The 19,997-nt window shown below is 39.4% G+C and overlaps 1 protein-coding gene across 6 annotated transcripts in view; it reads right to left on the reverse strand.

The window, feature by feature from the left end:
* Rprd2 (regulation of nuclear pre-mRNA domain containing 2) overlaps nt 1–19,997 on the reverse strand; it is a 54,687-nt gene that overhangs the window by 16,300 nt on the left and 18,390 nt on the right. For 3 of the 6 annotated variants that reach the window (XM_038311783.1, XM_038311785.1, XM_038311787.1), the window contains exons 2-8: nt 13,644–13,773; nt 10,559–10,659; nt 9,617–9,694; nt 8,326–8,378; nt 7,167–7,293; nt 3,083–3,258; nt 1,171–1,453 (exon numbers count right to left, since the gene is read on the reverse strand). In XM_038311783.1, coding sequence (XP_038167711.1) covers nt 1,171–1,453; nt 3,083–3,258; nt 7,167–7,293; nt 8,326–8,378; nt 9,617–9,694; nt 10,559–10,659; nt 13,644–13,773 — 948 coding nt within the window. The remainder of the gene's footprint in view (nt 1–1,170; nt 1,454–3,082; nt 3,259–7,166; nt 7,294–8,325; nt 8,379–9,616; nt 9,695–10,558; nt 10,660–13,643; nt 13,774–19,997) is intronic. The other 3 variants (XM_038311784.1, XM_038311786.1, XM_038311788.1) reach the window with 1 other exon arrangement.

A 19,997-nucleotide genomic window follows, 5' to 3' on the forward strand; every position in this document is an offset into this window, starting at 1 on the left:
GACCTACAGGCATATATGCACAGAGTACCATATACATAACAAATAAATAAATCTAAAAAAAATTTTAAAATAAATAAATAAATCAGTCTTTATAGTTTATAATCATTCCCACTATAAATTATCTGTATTTTACTTTTTACTTAACATGAATTATTTTATGCACATGACTGGTTTTTTGTCTGCATGTTATGTGTTCATATATGCAGCTCCCAAGAGGCCAGAAGAGGGCGTCAGGCTCCTGTGAACTGCCATGTGTCCTCTAAAAGAGCAGCAGCTCTTACCTGCTGAACCATCTCTCCAGCCCTTAGGTATTAATTTGAACTACAATTTTTTAAGTCTTAAATTTTGGAAATACACTCCTCTTACTACTTTAAAGAACACAGAGTAAGTAGTGTATTTAATTCAACACAAGCCAAACTACTTAATAAAAATAATTATAAAAGGACAAATGTCAGACAAACAACCAATTAAAGTTAGTTCTGAAAATTAATTAGTCAACTGCAGCTTTGGAATTATTTTCCCTTAAATTATTTTTGGATTTATATATGTTTATGAGTATTATGTCTCTATTTATGTACACCACATATTTCCTGGTGTCCAGGGAGGTTACAAAAAAGTGTCAGATTCCCTTGGAACTGGAGTTAAAGACAGGTGTTGAAAACTGAACCCAGGTTCTTTGCCAGAGCAGCAAGTGCTCGTAATTGCTGAGCCATTTCTTCAAACCAGTCAAATTAAAAAAACACACACAAAAGTTTAAAGTTATAAAATCTTGTAATATATTTTGTTTATCTCAACATATCCAAATTTTGTTTTGTTTGATCAAGACAGGGTTTCTCTGTGTAGCTCTGGTTGTGCTGGAACTTTCTCTGTAGACCAGGCTGGCCTTGAACTAATAGAAGATCCACCTGCTTCTTCTTCTTCCTGAGTGCTGGGATTAAAGGCGTGTATTGCTGCCACCACCACCTGGCTTATATCCAAAATATTTTTTTTCAGTAAGGTATAAAAATAAAAATCATTTCTGAGCACTAGGCATCCGGCTCAGAGCTGAGTGCCTGTGAAAGGCCCTGGGTTTCATCTCCAACACCATGAAAAAGCAAGTTTGGCTGACTAAAGCAGGAAAACAAAGTCAATACAGAATATAAGCTACTTACTAGCAATATCAGAACTTACCAATGATTTTTGATCCATCATCTTCCACATCAGAGAGTTCCATATCTTGCACATCACGGTTATCTGTCACAGGCTCAGGTGTGGCAGATTTTTCACTCTCCATGGCTGGTGACTGGGATTCCTCACCTCCCATTCCCTGAAACGGAGACTCAGAACCAGTTGGAGAAGGAGCATCCATACTTGGAGAAGGAACTGGTGATTCCTCAGGATCAGGAAGGGTTGACTTCAATTGATCCAACTTCTTCTTTAAGTTGTTTACTCGATTAGCGAAGGTTTTGTAAGCCTAAGTAAGGGGGGGGGGAGGAAAAAGGGATTATTTCTCTGAAAAAAACGAACACCCAGCCACCATTTTGACTATGATCACATTTCCTTGTTATTAAAAACAATGAGAACAAAATAAGAATATCATCATCTGTTGAGCACAGAGTAGTCTGGGTATCTACTTGTGTTCAGTGAATATTACAACCCACAGTTATCTGAGTTAGAAATTTTTTGTTGTTTTTGTTTTTTTGGGTTTCTCTGTGTAGCTCTGGCTGTCCAAGAACTCACTCTGTAGACCAGGCTGGCCTCAAACTCAGAGATCCACCTGCCTATCTCCCAGTGTTGGAATTAAAAGTTATGAGCTACCACTGCCCAGTTTTTCACACATATACACATAACCCTCTCCTCCTCCCTCCCTTTCTATATGTGTACACATGTACATATATAAAATAACTCACACACATTTATTTTGGGGGTGGGTATACAGGTGTGTCGGTGTCACAGCACACATAATAGAGGTCAGAGGAAAATTTGTGGGGAAGCTGGTTTTCTCCTCTCACACTAGTCCCAGGGACTGAGTGCATCAGGTTTGGCATCAAGTGCCATCTCACCAGCCCCCAAAACTATTATAGTCTATATACTGAGTCATATATGTTTACCCATATATATCTCTAGTCTTAGTTTTCATTTCTATAACACTGTGAACGTCTAAGAATAAATAAATAATTGAAACAAGGAGGAAAATGAACCCATCAAGGCATGATAAGCAAACAATCAAAAGCAGAGGGACCGTTACAGTAAGTTATTATGGTAACCCAGGCTGTCTAGAGGTTGGAGGAAATCACTTCTTGTTATTTGAAGCTGAAACCTTTAATTAAAACATTCTAGGGAAAAAAAGAAAAAAAAAAAACAAAGAAAAAAAATTCTAGGGAACAACTGCAGGCTTCTCTTAAGGTCTATCCCCTATGAGAATAAAGTCCCCAAACTTCCATGTTTGTGTTTTCTCTTTGTGAATACACATGACTTGGGGGGAGGGGGCATTATACCTTCCCCTCAAGAAACCTATTTCGCTCTGGCACCCTGAATCGGCAAATCCTTGCTTCTTTGATCACTTGTATGTTAAAAATTACAAGAGTACTTCTACTCATTCATGGTACTCCAGCTTTAAAAAAAACCTTTATAGCTGGGCAGAGGTGATGCATGTCTTTAATTCCAGCACTTGGGAGGCAGAGGCAGGAGGATCTCTGAGTTCAAGGCCAGTTTGGTCTACAGAGCAAGTTCCAGGACAGGCTCCAAAGCCACACAGAGAAACTGGTCTTGAGAGGAAAAAAAAACAACTTTTTTTCCAAATGTATAAGGCACTATAGAAAGAATATAAATATCACACACACAAAAGGAAAACGGGGGAAAAACGAGAAAGAAATAGTAATGCACAATGGTTAGGATGCTTATGAATGTCAGTATCTGAGGGACCATGTCTTTATCTAATCAGCACTTTTTACTCGCTATAATGTCTTGTATAAGAAAACTATTCAAGAGTAATTTCTTTAAGTGTCTAATGTCTAATGCTTATCCTCAGTGTTAGTCACCCTATGTAAAAAGTATCTAATATACAGTAAGCATTCAATATAAAATAGTTGCAATTACTTACATTGGCCACCACTTTCACTTCCTTGTACTGTGCTTCATAGAAAATCCCAGCATTTTCTAGTGCTTCTGTTAGGGAGGGCCCGTTTTTCACCTGCTTATCTAATCCATTCACAAACTCCTCTAACTTTGAACTTGCTTCTTCAAATTCTTTGGAGAACTTCTTTCCCCCTGTTTTATCTAAAAGAATGGAGGAAATATTTTTATTAAAATTAGAAAAGTAAAAACATTAATCTCAGCCACGTGGTAGTGGCACACGCCTTTAATCCCAGCACTCCGTAGGCAGAGGCAGGTGTATCTCTGAGTTCAAGACCAGTCTGGTCTACAGAGTGAGTTTCAGGACAGCCAAACAGAGAAACCCTGTCTTAAGGGGAAAAATATTTTGAGTAAAATTCCTTTCCATGCAACGGTTCTTACTGTTCTGTGACACTTTTCTTGCTGCGTTAGCGGAAATTATTTTTGTTTTGAGTATGAGACTATGTAGGCCAGACTTGTCTTAAAGTCACTATGTAGTCAATGCTGGCTTCAAACTCACGGTCTTCTGCCTCAGCTTCCCAAGTGATAAGAGTCCTAGAATGTGCCACCACATCTGTTTTCTAGTGTACAATATTTCTCGTCCCAACTTTCATAAGACAGAGTTTCAATAAATTGTTTAGGTTGTCCTTCAGTGACTGATACTATAGACTTGTGCCACCAGGCTATAATCACAATAACAGTTTTACCTTTAAGAAGTTAAACCAACACCTCCCCCCTGAGACACACACACACAAACACAAAAACAGACTTGTGAGTGTTCCAAATGAAGGTGCCTATAATAAGAAAAATGTTCACCCGAAAAAGTTATTATTTTTCTTTTTTAAAAAACATTTATTTTTAGCCAAGCAGTGGTGGTGCATACTTTTAATCCCAGGATGAGGGAAGCAGAGGCAGGTGGATCTCTGTGAGTTCAAGGCCAGTCTGGTCTACAGAGTAACTTCCAGTACAGCCAGAGATAGACAGAGAAACCCTGGCAAAAAAAAAAAAAAAAAAAAAAAAACCCAACAAAAAAAAAACCAAACAAATTTATTTTTAAATTTTATGTGTATGGGCAAGTGTTTGTATATATGTGCACCACATACAGGCCCTTGATGCCCTGGAACTGGAATTACAAGCCAATGGCGGTGAGTCATCCATCATGGGTGCTAAAAACTGACTCCAGGTTCTCTAGAAGGATAGCAAGTGCGCTTAACCACTGAAGCACCTCTCTAGCCCCATCGGTTACTTCTTTTAGCTATAGCTATACTCATCCTTAGGAATATCCTATGAAGCTCCATTCTCTTTACCTGCATCTACTTTCTGCAGTACCGAAGGTTCTAACATATGTCTCTCATATGAGAAGCCACAGTTCAGAGAAGTCAAGTCATTCTCATACAGTATTCACTCTTCTGTGAAAGTGTCCTTAAAATTCAACAAAAGCTTCTCTTCTAATGCCTGCTGGAATAGAGCTGTGGATGGATATGGGTATTCATTCTGTCTTTGCCTTTCATCAGCTACGCAACTTGAGCCTAACAATCTCTTCATGAAGCCTGTTTTCTCATGCGTCTAACAGAGCTTTATAAGATGCTTCCAGGTTTTGATTGAGATTAAATTAGATAGCCTGTGTTCAAATTAAAGTATGGTGCACTGGACAGGGATAATATTCAATATTCAATGGATAATATTCAATATTCAATGGATAATATTCAAGTCACTCTGATTAGCTAGTATAGTATCACTTATTCTGTCAAGACTTTTTGTTTATATTCAATGGACACCCCTTAGAGATATTACAGAATAAAAGCCCAAGCATCTTCATCTTTGGTGACTAAATACACATTTATGTATTCAGCAAATTTATGTCACTATTGTAGGCCATGAGCAGATGCTAGAAGTACCATCTGGGTCGCTGTGAACTGTTTAAAAATAGTGTGCCTGCTTTTATCCTTTTCCCCATTATGGTTTAAGTATAAGGCCTTGCAAAGGGCAGATATTAGGATCAGCTACAGGTACATGGCTGGTTTTGTTTTACGTGAAAGTGGTCCTGTTCTAATTTATGATCTATTCCCCTTCTCCCTCTTTGTAGTCCCTAGCTGTAGTGGTTCAACATAGCTACTCCATTCTTTAGAGCATGTTCTAACTTTATGTAGATAATGCAGGTGGACAAGCTTGATTGTTAGAGGCAAAAATGGGAACATTAAACAAACACCACAGAGCTCACTAACAGCATTTGATTTTGCTATAAAATGTAGATTTTTCTCTTTGGGGAAAAAGCTTATGACTATTTTGTATGGCTTATCTGAAAACTTCTGTAAATCTTATGTTCTATGACTTTAATCCCAGCACTCTGGAGGCGGAGACAGAGGCAGGTGAATCTTTGAGCTCGAAGCCAGCCTGCTCTACAAAGTGAGTCCAGAACAGCCAGGGTTTACACAGATAAACACTGACTCAGAGAACAAAAAAACAAACAAGGAAAGAAAAACTTACGTTCTAGTAAAACATTGTTATTCCATAAATAATTAAAGTAAAACATGGTACAAAAAGGAACAAAAGGGACATAAAAATGAACAGCTAACCATCATTTATTCATTATTTCAAAAACATGCCTCAAATGCAGATTATGTGTAATTGCTCAAGCATTAGAGTATAGAAATAGTCAACTAAAAGATAATCTCTGATTGTAAGAGGCTTATCTTCAAAAAAATTATGAGTATAATTATGTAAAATCATAATATAAAAAAGAAGACAATAGAGCAACCTTACTAAAGAATATACTCAAATCAATTAACCACAAAGGGGAAACAAAACTGTTTACATCTAATTCAATGTAACAAGAAAGTGAAAAGAGTAGAAATTTAGGGGCTGGAGAAATGGCTCAGTGGTTAAGAGCATTGCCTGCTTTTCCAAAGGTTCTGAGTTCAATTCCCAGCAAGCTCACAACCATCTGTAATGAGGTCTGGTGTTTTTTTCTGGCTGGCAGACATACACACAGACTGAATATTAAGAGAGAGAAAGAGAGAGAGAGAGAGAGAGAGAGAGAGAGAGAGAGAGAGAGATAAAAAAAAGGAGTCAGAATTTATATACAAAGCCAGGTGTACTGGTACACAAGAGGTTCAGGCAGGCAGATCTTTTTGAGTTTAAAACTAGCCTGGCATGGGGCTGGTGAGATGGCTCAGTGGTTAAGAGCGCTGACTGCTTCTCCAGAGGACCCGGGTTCAATTCCCAGCACCCACATGGCAGCTTGCAGCTGTCTGTAGCTCCAATTCAAGAGAATCTGACAGCATTATACCAATGTGCATTAAATAAACTTTAAAAAAAATAAAAAACTAGCCTGGCATATAGAGTGAAACCCTATAATAAGCAAGCAACTCCCTGTCTCCAAAATGAAAAAACGGGCTGGAGAGATGGCTCAGGGGTTAAGAGCACTTGCTGCTCTTGCGAAGGACCTGGGTTGTTTCTATATTCACACAGTGGCTTACAACCATCCTTAACTCTAGCCCAGGGAATCAATGCCTTCTTTTGGCCTCTGTAGGCACCAGGCACAGATGTGATGCACATATAGACAGTCTGGCAAAGTACTGATACATATAAAATAAATAAGTCTTTATCACTCCCTCCCCAAAAGAAACCCAGGAAACCTCCTCCCCTCAGGGGAACTGATTTATTTATAAGGTTTATACAAATCAAACTGCTACCTCAATGGAACACAATCACTTCTAAAAATTGCTTTACCTGAAGGGGTTGAGGAATCCTCCCCACTCCTCTTTAAATACTCGGTAATGATCCCACCCAGAACTAAGTCTAAAGTTCTTTTTATGGGACAAACGAGTCTGAAAGAAAGAAAACTTTGAGCTTCTTTTGTTGTTGCTATTGCTTTTTGTTGTTGTTGTTGTTTTAATAAAACAGGTTTACTCTGTGTAACTCTGGCTGTCCTGGAACTTGCTTGGTAGACCAGCGTGGCCTTGAACTCACAAAGATTCAACTACCTCTGCCTCTGGAGTGCTGGGATCAAAGGTGTGCGCCACCATCACCTGGTTACTTTGAGCTACTTTATTTAAGGATGTGTTTGTTACCTTTTAAACACTTGAGAGTTTCTGTGCTGCAAACATCCACTCTCATAGTTGACAACTGTTTCTCCTTCAGTTCTATCTGATCTTCTGATCGTTTGTACGTCAGCAATTCTTCAATGAGGGCCTGAGACTGAACACAGACCACAATCAATTCTCATTCATAAGATCAAATATTCTCCTCCTAGATATGTAAGACTAATGACTAAAGAAGCCCTAAGAGGAAAAATAAATTCTTTTACTTTTCCTCAGACAACAGAAATCAATCTTCAACTCTCAGTCAAAAACCATATTCTTAGTTACATACTTATTTTAAAACTTACTTTTAGTTCTTGAAGAAGTTTTACTATTTAGCCCTTGCTCCACAGATCAAGCTGACCACAAATTTGTCCCTGCCCCGAGTCCTAGGATTAGCCTTCACAACCACAATCAATAAGTTATAAAAAAACAAAACAAAACAAAACCAAAAGAATAAGCAAAAAACCAAAACTTTTATTTAAATTAAAAACTGGAGAGATGGCTCAGAGGTTAAGAGCACTGGCTGCTCTTCCAGGGGTCTTGAGTTCAGTTCCCAGCAACCACATGCTAGCTCACAATCTAAATGAGATTTGGTGCCAGAACACTACATAATAAATAAATAAATAAACAAATAAATATTAAGAATTTTTTATCTTCTAATTTAATTTTCATTCTGTACATATGTGTAGGTGCACAGCGCCATGGTGCATGTGTGGAGATCAGAGGACTCTTCAAGAGTCAGCTCTCTCCTTTCATCATGTGGATCTCGGTTAACAGGCTTGGTGGCTATCTACCCAGTCCCTAATTATTAAAGTTAATTTACAGATATGGGGTTAACATCGAAACAAAAGCCCCTTACACCATCCCTAAATTTAATTATAGTCTTGTGCTGCTCTAAGAAAATTTTAAGTTTAGTAGCATTAAATTAAAAAAGAAGGCTCTCTGGTAACATTCACTAAACACAGAGCTTAGCTGGCAACAGATGTTCTACACTGCTGTTTCTTCACTAGGAAAACAGACAGAACTCTAGGTAACCTAATCCTGTTCGGATTCCCCATGTACACATGAGCAGAAATAAATATGACTGGGAACTGTGACTTCAATGGTGAATAAATGGTCTTTAGTATACTTAAATTCTGGAACTTACTCGAAACTCAGCAACTATCTTAGATTTGAGAGCAGCTTTTGGATTCGTGGATGCTGTTGAATGAAATTAAAAAAAAAAAAATCAATAAGAATACAAGACAAAGACTTGACCAAATCTAGGAAAATCTGAGATGTAGAGTTAAGGGTGTACTCTGCAAACATACGGCAGCCATGCACACATAAATCATAATATAATCCTACAGCAAAATAATTGCCTATGAAATTTAAATACTCCTAAATATAACCAATAGAAAAATTAACTATTTAGATAAGTCTAACAACTTACCTCCAAAAGACTTTTTAAGTCCCAGAATTAATGATTTAGAGACACCGAGGTAGGTACATGAAGCACCTCCCTCTAGTCTCATCAAGTGTAAGAAAATCTCAGTATCTCAATGTAAGAGTGTCCAGGAACAAGACATCCAATTAATCCTGAGCACTGGCTGAAGAAAATTATTTATCAACTTCCATCTGGCTAAGTTTAGATTTTTTTTTAGCTGACTCAGTTCATAGCAACAAAAGATCTAAAGGCATTATCACTGCAATTGAACTTTGGTCAGACTGATGGCTTCCGATGTTCCTAAGCATGCAATGTATGACCAAAAGGATGACAGAGGACTCCCTTAACCATGATGAGTATCATATGCTTGGTGGAGCAAAACATCCCAACTCTCTTGTTCACCTCCCACTTCTCCACTGTCCTCCACCTTGTTCCCTCCAAACCTTCCAGTCTCTCGACAGTCCTCAGTTTGCCCACAACAGTCTATAACATGCAGCATTCCACTCCCTTGATATCATGCTGGGTAAATAGGACAAACACAACAGGAGCTCCAGATAGAGAATGAGTTTCTGGCCAAAATTGGAGGCCCATGTCTAATCTGGTAGAGTGTATCCCCAAATCTGAAGGCTTTCATGGCTCCCAGAGAAATGCTTCTTAATGCCTAGTTTCCTCTTCAGCTTTGTGGTGTAATACCAGCAGCCTCTAACTCCGCACATCTCTGAATGTGGAAATTAGCCTGGTACTATCAAGCTTTTTTTTTCTTCTTTCAATCCCCCAACTACTCTTGGATCTTCGCTCAATTAAACCCTTTTTCTGCATTTCCTCTGTTTAACAGTAGTTTTTAAAAGAAGTAACTTCATGCTGGCTTGATTAGTCTAAGACTGGGAACCTCCCAGGCCTAGAAACACAGGCTTGCCCATGGTTTAGCCAGGTACGGTGTCAAACGGTCTACAGGTTCTTCCGCTCCAAAAGGAGGAGGTAATTTTATATTAGTTGAGATTTTGTTCCTTACTTTGTGATTTCTTCCACTGCTTATTCGGTTGTTTGTTCAGATTTTCTTTCAGCTGCTTCTGAGTTTTGAAAGTGGTACCTGGAAAACATTGCAGTTTTTGCAGTCTGGCATTATGGGAAGCTGTTCTGTCTGTCCACTTCAGTGCCAAAGATGTAGCAAGAAAAAGGTAATCCAAGACTGTGTAGTTTCTTTCATTTTTTCTTTTATTTTTATAAAAACAAAAATAGACAATACCCACCAAATCTAAGAAGCTATTAAATAAATTAATTTCTACAATTAATGAAACCTCTAGTTCTGAAAGAGAATAAGGCAGAGGCTAAAAATAAGTTTCTTTTGAATAGAACACAAACATGTATGCAGGATTCAACAGCTTCTTAGAAGGTGTTCTTTTAAAAGCCAACTTCTAGTGAAATGACGATCATGGCAATAATTATCATGAACTTCTATTTGGTGGTTTAATTACATAAATCTTATATGTAAGAACTAATTTACTTAACACACACATACACACACAAACACACAAAGAATAGATATATAATTATTGCAAATTGAAATCAAATGGAGCTTAGAGACTATACAAGTATGTTCACCACCAAACAACTTAAAGATGTGAAACCATGCCCAAACTTCCCCAACAGAGGACAGAGCAGTATTTACCAAACACAATCAATGGATAGTAATATTTAATGAAAGCAAACACAGAAAAATAACCAGATGACTATTGTCATTTAACGTATTTAGTGTTTTTAGTCAGCAGAAACAAAGGTCCAACTACCTATCCCAACCAATTCAATTAAGTCCAGATAGTCATACTTTTATGTATTTAATTTTAAACAAATCAGGCCAGATTCATTTACCACTTTAGTGTTATACAACAGGACTGGACCTGTGGATACAAACAGAATTGCAAAGACTGACTTTTAGAAAAGAAAAGGCACTTACTTAAAGCTTCTCTCAATGCCACAATCATGTCTTCTGGGTACACATTTCTATCTTCCCAGATTTTAAAGATTCGCTCTATTGACTTAGAGACAGATGGATCCCTAAAAGAAAAGTAAAATATACAAATACTGAGCTAGAGATGGCTCAGTGGTTAACAGCACTGCCTGCTCTTCCAAAGATCCTGAGTTCAATTCCCAACAAACACATGGTAGTTCACAGCCATCCATAATGAGATCTGGTGCACTCTTCTGGCATGCAGGCACACATACAGGCAGAATATTGCATAAACTAACAAACTAACAAGCCGGGCAGTGATGATGGTGCAGGTACTCTGTGAGTTTGAAGCGAGCCTGGGCTACAGAGTTAAGTACCAGGACAGGCTCCAAAGCTATATAGAGAAACGCTGTCTCAAAAAAAACCTAATTAAGCCGGGCGGTGGTGGCGCACGCCTTTAATCCCAGCACTCGGGAGGCAGAGGCAGGCGGGTCTCTGTGAGTTCGAGGCCAGCCTGGTCTACAAGAGCTAGTTCCAGGACAGGCTCTAAAAAAGCTGCAGAGAGACCCTGTCTCGAAAAACAAAACAAAACAAAACAAAACAAAACAAAACAAAACAAAACAAAAAAAAAAAAGGAAAGAAAACCTAATTAGTTAATTAAAATATATAAAAATATTGACATATCCTCAAACTAGAAATCTGTGAATAAAGTTACCAACAACTTAGTATCTAGCAAATTTCTTGTGTTATTTTTTAAGTTTTGTTATTTTTTGTTTTATTTAAAAAAAACTATCTTTTTCATTTTACATAGCAATCCCAGTTCCCACTCCCATTCCCTCCCCTTTCTCCCCTCCCCTCATCCACTCCTCAGAGAGGGTAAGGCACATTGTTTAGGGAAGGTCCTTTTTAATTCTGAGAAAAGATCTACTATTCACTACACTTTATGTGTTTTGTCTGCATGCACACACATGGGCCACATGTGAGTCCTATGTGGGTGCTGGGAACCAAACCTGGGTCCTCTGGAAGACCAGGAAGTACTCTTTACTGAGCCAATTCTCCAGCCACATGTATACCTTTAAATATTTGTTCCTACATTACTTACTGCTAAAGAAAATTACCTTATTCAACACTTTATCAATGACAAAAATGAGGCTACAGATATATAGTAAACATTGTGATGCTTGTGAGATACATGTGTGTATACACACGCAGACACTGTTCTGCCCACACATGTAGTGTGTATACTCATGCAGACACTGTTCTGCCCACACATGTAGTGTGTATACTCACGCAGAACTGTTCTACCTATACATGTAGTGTATATACATGCAGATACTGTTCTGCCTACACATGTAGTGTGTATACTCATATAGACACTGGTCAGCCCACACACATAGTGTATACTCACACAGACACTTAAATGGAGAGGGGAAAAAATGGTATTTATTTATCTTTGTTTTTATAAGACAGGGTCTCACTCTGTATCCTTGGCTGGCCTGTAATTTAATATGTAGCCCAGGCCCTGAACTCAGAGCCACCTCTGGTGCGAAAGAATTGTCTGAGGCCGGGCGGTGGTGGCGCACGCCTTTAATCCCAGCACTCGGGAGGCAGAGGCAGGCGGATCTCTGAGTTCGAGGCCAGCCTGGTCTACAAGAGCTAGCTCCAGGACAGGCTCTTTAAAAAAGTCTTTAAAAAAAAGAAAAGAAAAGAAAAGAAAACAAGGGAGAGCAAGGCTGATAACTGGGACCCACAGAGTGAAATGAAGAATTAACGCCTGAAAGTTGTCCTCTGACCGCCACACGCACACTGTGGCATATGTACACACATACACAAATACATAAATGTAAAAGATAAATCAAAAACAAAACAAACAGTGCTGGAGAGAAGACTAAGTAGTTTAAAGCACTTATTGCTCTTGCAAAGGACCTGGTTTGGTTCTTTTCACCGACATGGAGCTTTGCAACAGTCTGTAATTCCAGTCTGAGAGGATCTGGTGACCTCTTCTGGCCTCTACTAGCACTAGGGGTGTGTGTGTGTGTGTGTGTGTGTGTGTGTGTACACGCGCGCATGCAAGTGCACACAAAGCATTCACATACACATATAAACTTTAACAAAGCTAAGAACTGAGAGGAAGCAGAGTGACAGAGCACTGGCTTACCAAGTGCTCATACAGAAGGCCCTGACTTCCATCCTTAGCACCAAAACAAAATAGAACACGAAACCCAAAATAATTGTACTAGGATAGAAATACTGGGTTTGTCTTCCTTTTAAGGTTTACTGAAAAATAAGCATTAATCAACTCCACACTACAACACATGTTCTAAGAAGAGGATTCCAGCCTGATTACATACTGCCGTACATGCAAGCAAAATATACATTCGTATACGTGCCTATAACATCAGCAACTAGGATGCTGAGCTCCAGTAAAAAAGGTAGGCTGGGGTATATATATAGCAAGATTATGCCTTTTAAAACAAAATTTTTATAAAACACTAACTCTGATATTTTCTAGGGGGTTATTAACTGGAACAAACAAACGATACTTCCATTTCTTCTGCACATACACACATTTGTTTGGTTTTTAGAGACAGGGTTTTTCTGTGTAACTTTGGCGCCTGTCCTGGAACTTGCTCTGTAGACTAGGCTGCTTGAACTTACAAAGATCCACCTGCCTCTGCCTCCTGAGTGCTAGGATTAAAGGCGTGCACCAGCAATACCCGGCTTTCTATTTTTATGCTGAAATTCTTTCATTATTTAAAAAAAAACCTGTAAATTGAAGAACACTAAAAATTAAACTACAAATGAGTACAGAGAGCAATGAAGAATTGGATCCCCCCCCCCCTTTATTTTTTGCTTTTTTGAGACAAGGTCTCATTGAATAGCCCTGATGGCCTCAAATTCAAGAAATCTGGCTGAATCTGCTCCCCAGGTGCTGGGGTTAAAGAAAGTGCCACTACTCCTGGCCATGAACAAAATATTTTATTTGGATCTTGAAATATGCACAATTATTCAAATTCTTCCTCATGAGTGGGAAAGAAAAGAAAAATTTTTAATTTTCTTAAATCCCAAAGTACAGTAAAGATTCACTTACTTCACTAGAGCAGCTGCTTCGGGAAGCACATCAGCAAATGATTCACGGAAGATGATTGCATTTTTTCTTTTACAATTCTGTATGACATCATTGGCAAGATAAAAGAGATTCAAACGGTGGGGATACGTAGCTGGAGATGAAAGACAATAAAAAAAAGTTTTTATACTTAGTGAAACTTGTTCCAATTATATTGTTTGCAAACAGCTAACTTTTTTGTTTGTTTGTTTTTCGAGGCAGGGTTTCCCTGTAGTTTCTAGAGCCTGTCCTAGAACTAGCTCTTGTAGACCAGGCTGGCCTCGAACTCAGAGATCCGCCTGCCTCTGCCTCCTGAATGCTGGGATTAAAGGCGTGCGCCACCACCGCCCGGCTGCTAATAGCTAACGTTTTAAATTACATTTTATTATCTTAAGCTTATGAGTGTTTTGCCTGCTTGTAGGTGTATCACAAACCATGCAGTACCCACGGAGACCAGAAGAGGGAATCAAAGCAGTCAGTGCTCCTAACCTCTAAGCATCTCTCCAGCCCCAGTTAACTGTTTTCATATGAACTAATTACATGAATGTAATAACAAATAAAAAATTAACTAATGGATTAATTTATCAAATGTACTAAAACCCTTAACTATTTGAAGTTAAATTTCTGCTCAAGGTACTCTTCAAGTAGACCACCTCACTCTGTAGATGTTTGGCACTAAAGGAAAAAAAATCCTTTAGTGGCTTTAGAGACACTAAGACAAAATTGTTTCTCCAATTATTTGTGAAGACACAAAGAGAGACAGAGAGACAAAGACAGAGACAGAGAGAAACAGAGAGTTGAATAAACTCAGCTTGTTACAAAAATACCAAGGCTAGTATAAAAAGCACAACACTGAATTCTAATTATATATCAACCGTGTAAATAATGTTTAATAGTATATTATACACAAATCCCTAAATCAACCAATCTAAACACCACTCACATTAACACCTAAAAGTCCAAGTCTTCCCGTTTACGATTATTATAATTTTCTGAGTGTTCTGGGGATAATTTGACTTCATATATACATAAAGGTTAAGCTTTTCCAAGGCTCAACCTACCTAAGGTTTACTGTTACATGCTGGGCAACTGCAATTCCAATATTCACATAGATGATCTGTGTTTCTACAGTTCCTCGGGTTCCTCAATTTCAAATTCAGTAACTTCTAAGATCTCTCCCATATTGCTTTCTCTTCAGATAATCTCCTACTCCCATTACACTGGTTCATCAGACATCAGTTCATTTTCCAACTCCTCAGTCTCTTAGAATTCTATTTCTATTAATTCGAGAGTATTTGATACATTATTTAAGATACTCTTATTAAATCCCTCATTTTTTCTTCTCTACCTAATTTAGTTTTCTAGAACATGCATTAAAAAAAGTCCAAAATTAGGATTAGTCTAAATGAATGCCTTTACTGTACAAATCTTTGCTATTTTTAAAAAATTAGATTAGCTGGGTGGCAGTGGGTGGCACACACCTTTAATCCCAGCACTCAGGAGACACAGGCAGGCGGATCTCTCTGAGTTCCAGGGCAGCCTGGTCTACAGAGCGAGTTGCAGGACAGGTTCCAAAGCTACACAGAAACTGTCTTGAAAACAAACAAAAAAAATTAGACTTATTAAGCCAGGCAGTGATGTGCACGCCTTTAATCCCAGCACTTGGAAGGCAGAGACAGGGGAGTTCGAGGCCAATCTGGTCTACAGAGTGAGTTCCAGGGCAGGCTCCAAAGCTACAGAGAAGCACTGTCTTGGGGGGAAAAAAAATTGTTTTTGGCCTGTATGTATGCACATGCACCATATATGTGTACAATCCCCTTCTTTTCTGTTCTCTCTCTCCCCAACCCCTCTTTCTTTTGAGACAAGGTATGGTGGTTTGAAAAATAATGGCCCCTATAGGCTCATATTATTTGAATGCTTAGTCACTAGGGAATAGAAATGTTTGATAGGATTTTTTTTTCCAAATCACTATGGAGAAGTTGAAAGGGCTTAATAATAATAAAAATGAGGGTTATTTATTTTGTTTGAGATAGAGTCTCATATGGTCCAAACGGGCCTCAATATATTATTTAAAGATGACCTTGAGCTAAACCTCCTGCCTCTCTAATATGAACCTCCCTAATACTGGAATTACAGGTGTGTACCCCCTACCCAGTTTTATGAGGAGCTAGGGATCAAATCCAGAGCTTTGTGAAGCACCCTAAGCAAGCACTATCAAATGAGCTACATTCCCAACCACTGGATTGCTGATTTAAATGTGGCAATATCAAAATAAAGCTGTTAGCCTGGTAGCTGAACGACTGGGCAAATTTTAGCATGATAATATTACTATTTTATGTCTACCTGTCCAAATGGTGAGGGGCAAAACTGAGAGATAGCTCAGCATTTAAGGGCAAGTGCTCCTCTTTAGAAGACCAAGGTTCACAACTGCTTGTGACTACAACAGATCTCTTACAGCCACACTTTGAATACCACTGGCACGTGGTATATACATATCCAGGCACTTGCACACACACAGTAAATAAATAAGCAAATATTTAAAAAGAAAAAGAGGTTAAGTGAGGGTGGGAGAGATGGTTCCTTGATTAAGCGATTGGCTGTTCTTCCAGAGGACCAGAATTAGATTGCCAGCACCCACACAGCAGCTCACACAGCCCAAGGGGATCTGATGCCCTATTCTGGTTTCTGTAGACACTAACATGGTAAATAGACAGACATACATGCAGGCAAAACACCCAATTAAACAGAAATATGGGTCATAAAAAAATACTAATAAAGAAATGGAAAAACAAGTATCTTTACAAAGATAAAGAGACAGAACAGCCCATCAAAATCCCAGCAACATTCTTCACAGACCTCAAAAGAACGGTGCTCAACTCCATATGGAAAAGCAAAACACTCATGAAAGGCAAAACAATCCTGGGCAATAAAAGATCTTCTGGAGGCATCACCATCCCTGACTTCAAACTCTACTACAGAGCTACCGTATTGAAAACAGCCTGGTACTGGCATAAGAACAGATGGGAGGACCAATGGAACCGAATAGAAGACCTGGATATCAATCCATACAACTCCAAATACCTAATATTTGATAAAGAAGCAAAAAATATCAAATGGAAAAAAGAAAGCATATTTAACAAGTGGGGCTGGCATAACTGAATGTCAACATGTAGAAGAATGAAAATAGACCATGTGCATGCCTGGTGCCCTCAGAGGCCAAAAGAGGGCAATGGAACTAGGGTTAGACAGTTGTGAACTCCTATGTGAGTGTAGGAATTGAACCCAGGTCCTCTGGAAGAGCAGTCAGTACTTTTAACCACTGAGCCACCCCTCCCCCACCCCCGAGAAAGGTTTCTCTGTAGCTTTGGAGCCATCACCACCACCGGGTCTGGTAATGGTACTCTTAACGCCTATACATATCACAAGAATCTATCTTACTATGTTTCAGAGTCTTTCGTTTATTTATTTATTTATTTATTTTGAGACAGAGTCTCACTGTGTAGCCCTAGCTGTCCTGGAACTTGCTATGTAAGCTTCGCTTTCTTGGAACTCACAGAGATCCTCCTGCCTCTGATTTCAGAGTGCTGGGATTAAATACATGAGCCACCATACCAGGCCTCTCAGGATGCTTTTCATTCAAAACATAATCCTCTTGACCTACAATATGTTATACAGTAATTAATCCACCCGAATTTTTAAAAATTCCACTATTGGAATGGTTGTTGTTATAGTGAATGTCTTTATTCCTAGCACTCAGGAGACAGAGGCAGAGGCCAGTGGATCTAAGTTCGAGGCCAGTCTGGTCTACAAAGTGAGTTCCAGGACATCCAGGGCTACATAGAGAAGCCTTCTTTCGAATCCTCCACCCCCAAAACAATCTGCTACAGATAGGCAGTGGTGACACCTGCCTACAATCCCAGTGCTCAGGAGGCAGAGGCAGGTAAATTTCTGTGTTTAGGAACAGTCAGGGCTACACAGAGAAACCGTGTCTCACAAAAGAAAGCACTAAGCACAAATTTACAGTGTTAATTCCTAGCGTATGTACTCAGCACTGTCTTTGGTGTTTGTGCCTTCATCAAAGATGCTTTATTTTCCTCCACCCAAAGAAATGGTCTTTAAAAATCATTAGCTGGGGCTGAATAGATAGCTCAGTGGTTAAGAGCACTTGCTGCTTTAACTGAACCAGACTAAAGTTCGGTTCCAAGAACCCACTTGACTGTTAACTCCAGATGCCCAGATTCTGACTCCATTTCTGGACTCATTGAGCATTAGCATATATGCACATGCCCAAGCACGTGAACACACATGCTTAAAAACTAAATCAGGGCTGAAGGGATGGCTCAGTGATTAAGAGCATTTAATCTTGCAGAGGGCTGGGTTTCAATTCTCAGCACCCACATGGCAGTTCATAATTATAACTCCAGTTCTTGGGGATCTGATGTCCCATTCTGACCTCTGTGATCACATGTAGTGCACAGAATACATGCAGACAAAACACTCATACACATAAAATTAATCTTTTGAAAATAAAATAAATTTTAAAAACTATTAAAAAAAAAAAAACAAATACCCTTATTTCTTAAAGACCAGGTAGGCCCTCTTGTCCAGTTGTATGATCCTTCCAAACACTGCTCTCCTCATTAATACAACAGAGTACTAATATTAGTTTCTATGTGCTCAAAGTAGTTTTCAAGATTATGTGACACAAAACATCCAGCATCTAGTACATGAACTAAAAGTATGAACTTAACAGTATGTTTCTGAGTACCGTGTGTGTGTGTGTGTGTGTGTGTATAAAATACCCATATATATGGGTATAACTACACAATTCTTCTCAGGCGACCTACGGATGCCAAAGTCATGTAGTTCAAACCTGCTCTCGTTATCTGTTATTCCCAAATTCCCAGCCACCAAAGATGTAGAGAACTCATCTTCTAAATGTTCCTCTAAATTATAACCACAGCATTCAACTGCCAAGCCTGTTAAATTCTGCTTTCTAAATACTTCTAGGTATTTCTCCTCATTTCTTTCCTTCCTTCCTTCCTTCCTTCCTTCCTTCCTTCCTTCCTTCCTTCCTTCCTTCCTTTATTATATATGCTGTTTTCTGCCTGTATGTGTGTCTGCAGGCCAGAAGAAGGCACTAGATCTCATTATGGATGGTTGTGAGCCACCATGTGGTTGCTGGGAATTGAACTCAGAACCTCTGGAAGTGCAGTCAGTGCTTTTAACCTCTGGCCATCTCTCCAGCCCCTCTCCTGTTTTTTGTTTGTTTGTTTGTTTTGTTTTGTTTTGTTTTTCGAGACAGGGTTTCTCTGTAGCTTTGGAGTCTGTCCTGGAACTAGCTCTTGTAGACCAGGAACTAGCTCAAACTCAGAGAGTCGCCTGCCTCTGCCTCCCGAGTGCTGGGATTAAAGGCATGCGCCACCACCGCCTGGCTCCTTCTCTGTTTTAATTCAAACTTTTTTGGTCAGATTATGTAATAGCCTCCTAACATTTCTTTCACTTTATGTCACTATGTAGTTCAGGCTGGCCTTGAACTCACTGTTATATTTAGTAACTAGTATCAGTTTCAGATACTGCAGCTTGTGGTTCTCTTTTATTTGAGAGAGGAATCTATGTAGCCAGGCTGCTCTTAAACTATGTAATCAAGGCTAGCCTTCAACTTCTTATCCTCCTGCCTCCATTGCCAAGTGCTGAGCTACACAGACCAGGGTACCTCTGGCTTCACAAAATACACTAATGTTGGTAGAACATAGAAGCCGCTTCCCATCTTTCACTGACTCACTGTAACCTGGTATGAAGCTTAGGCTGGCTCTGATCTTGCTTTGACTCCCCTGGTACTGGGACTACAGGTGTACACCAAGTTTCATTACTTTCTTGACTTTTTTTAAAATAAAATAGAGCTTCACCAAGTAGCCCTAGCTGGCCTCAAACTCAGAGATCCGCCTGCCTCTGCCACCACACCAAGAGATCCGCCTGCCTCTGCCTCCACACCAAGAGATCCGCCTGCCTCTGCCACCACACCAAGAGATCCGCCTGCCTCTGCCACCACACCAAGAGATCCGCCTGCCTCTGCCACCACACCAAGAGATCCGCCTGCCTCTGCCTCCACACCCAGCTTCTTTCTTACTTTAATGTCATCTATCCCTAATCTCACTCTCACTACAAACCCTATCCCTGCCACCCTGCCTGGGAAACTCCCTAACTCACTCCTCTGTTGTCATCAGCTTTTCACCTTCAAGAGTGGTGGGCATGTATCTCTGTGGTAGAGCCTTTGCCCAGGGTTACAATGCCCTGGGTTCAATTCCCATTACCCTCTTCATATCTCACAGTAAAAGG

Source organism: Arvicola amphibius, chromosome 14 (genome assembly GCF_903992535.2).
Source record: "Arvicola amphibius chromosome 14, mArvAmp1.2, whole genome shotgun sequence".
Taxonomy (NCBI): Eukaryota; Metazoa; Chordata; class Mammalia; order Rodentia; family Cricetidae; genus Arvicola; species Arvicola amphibius.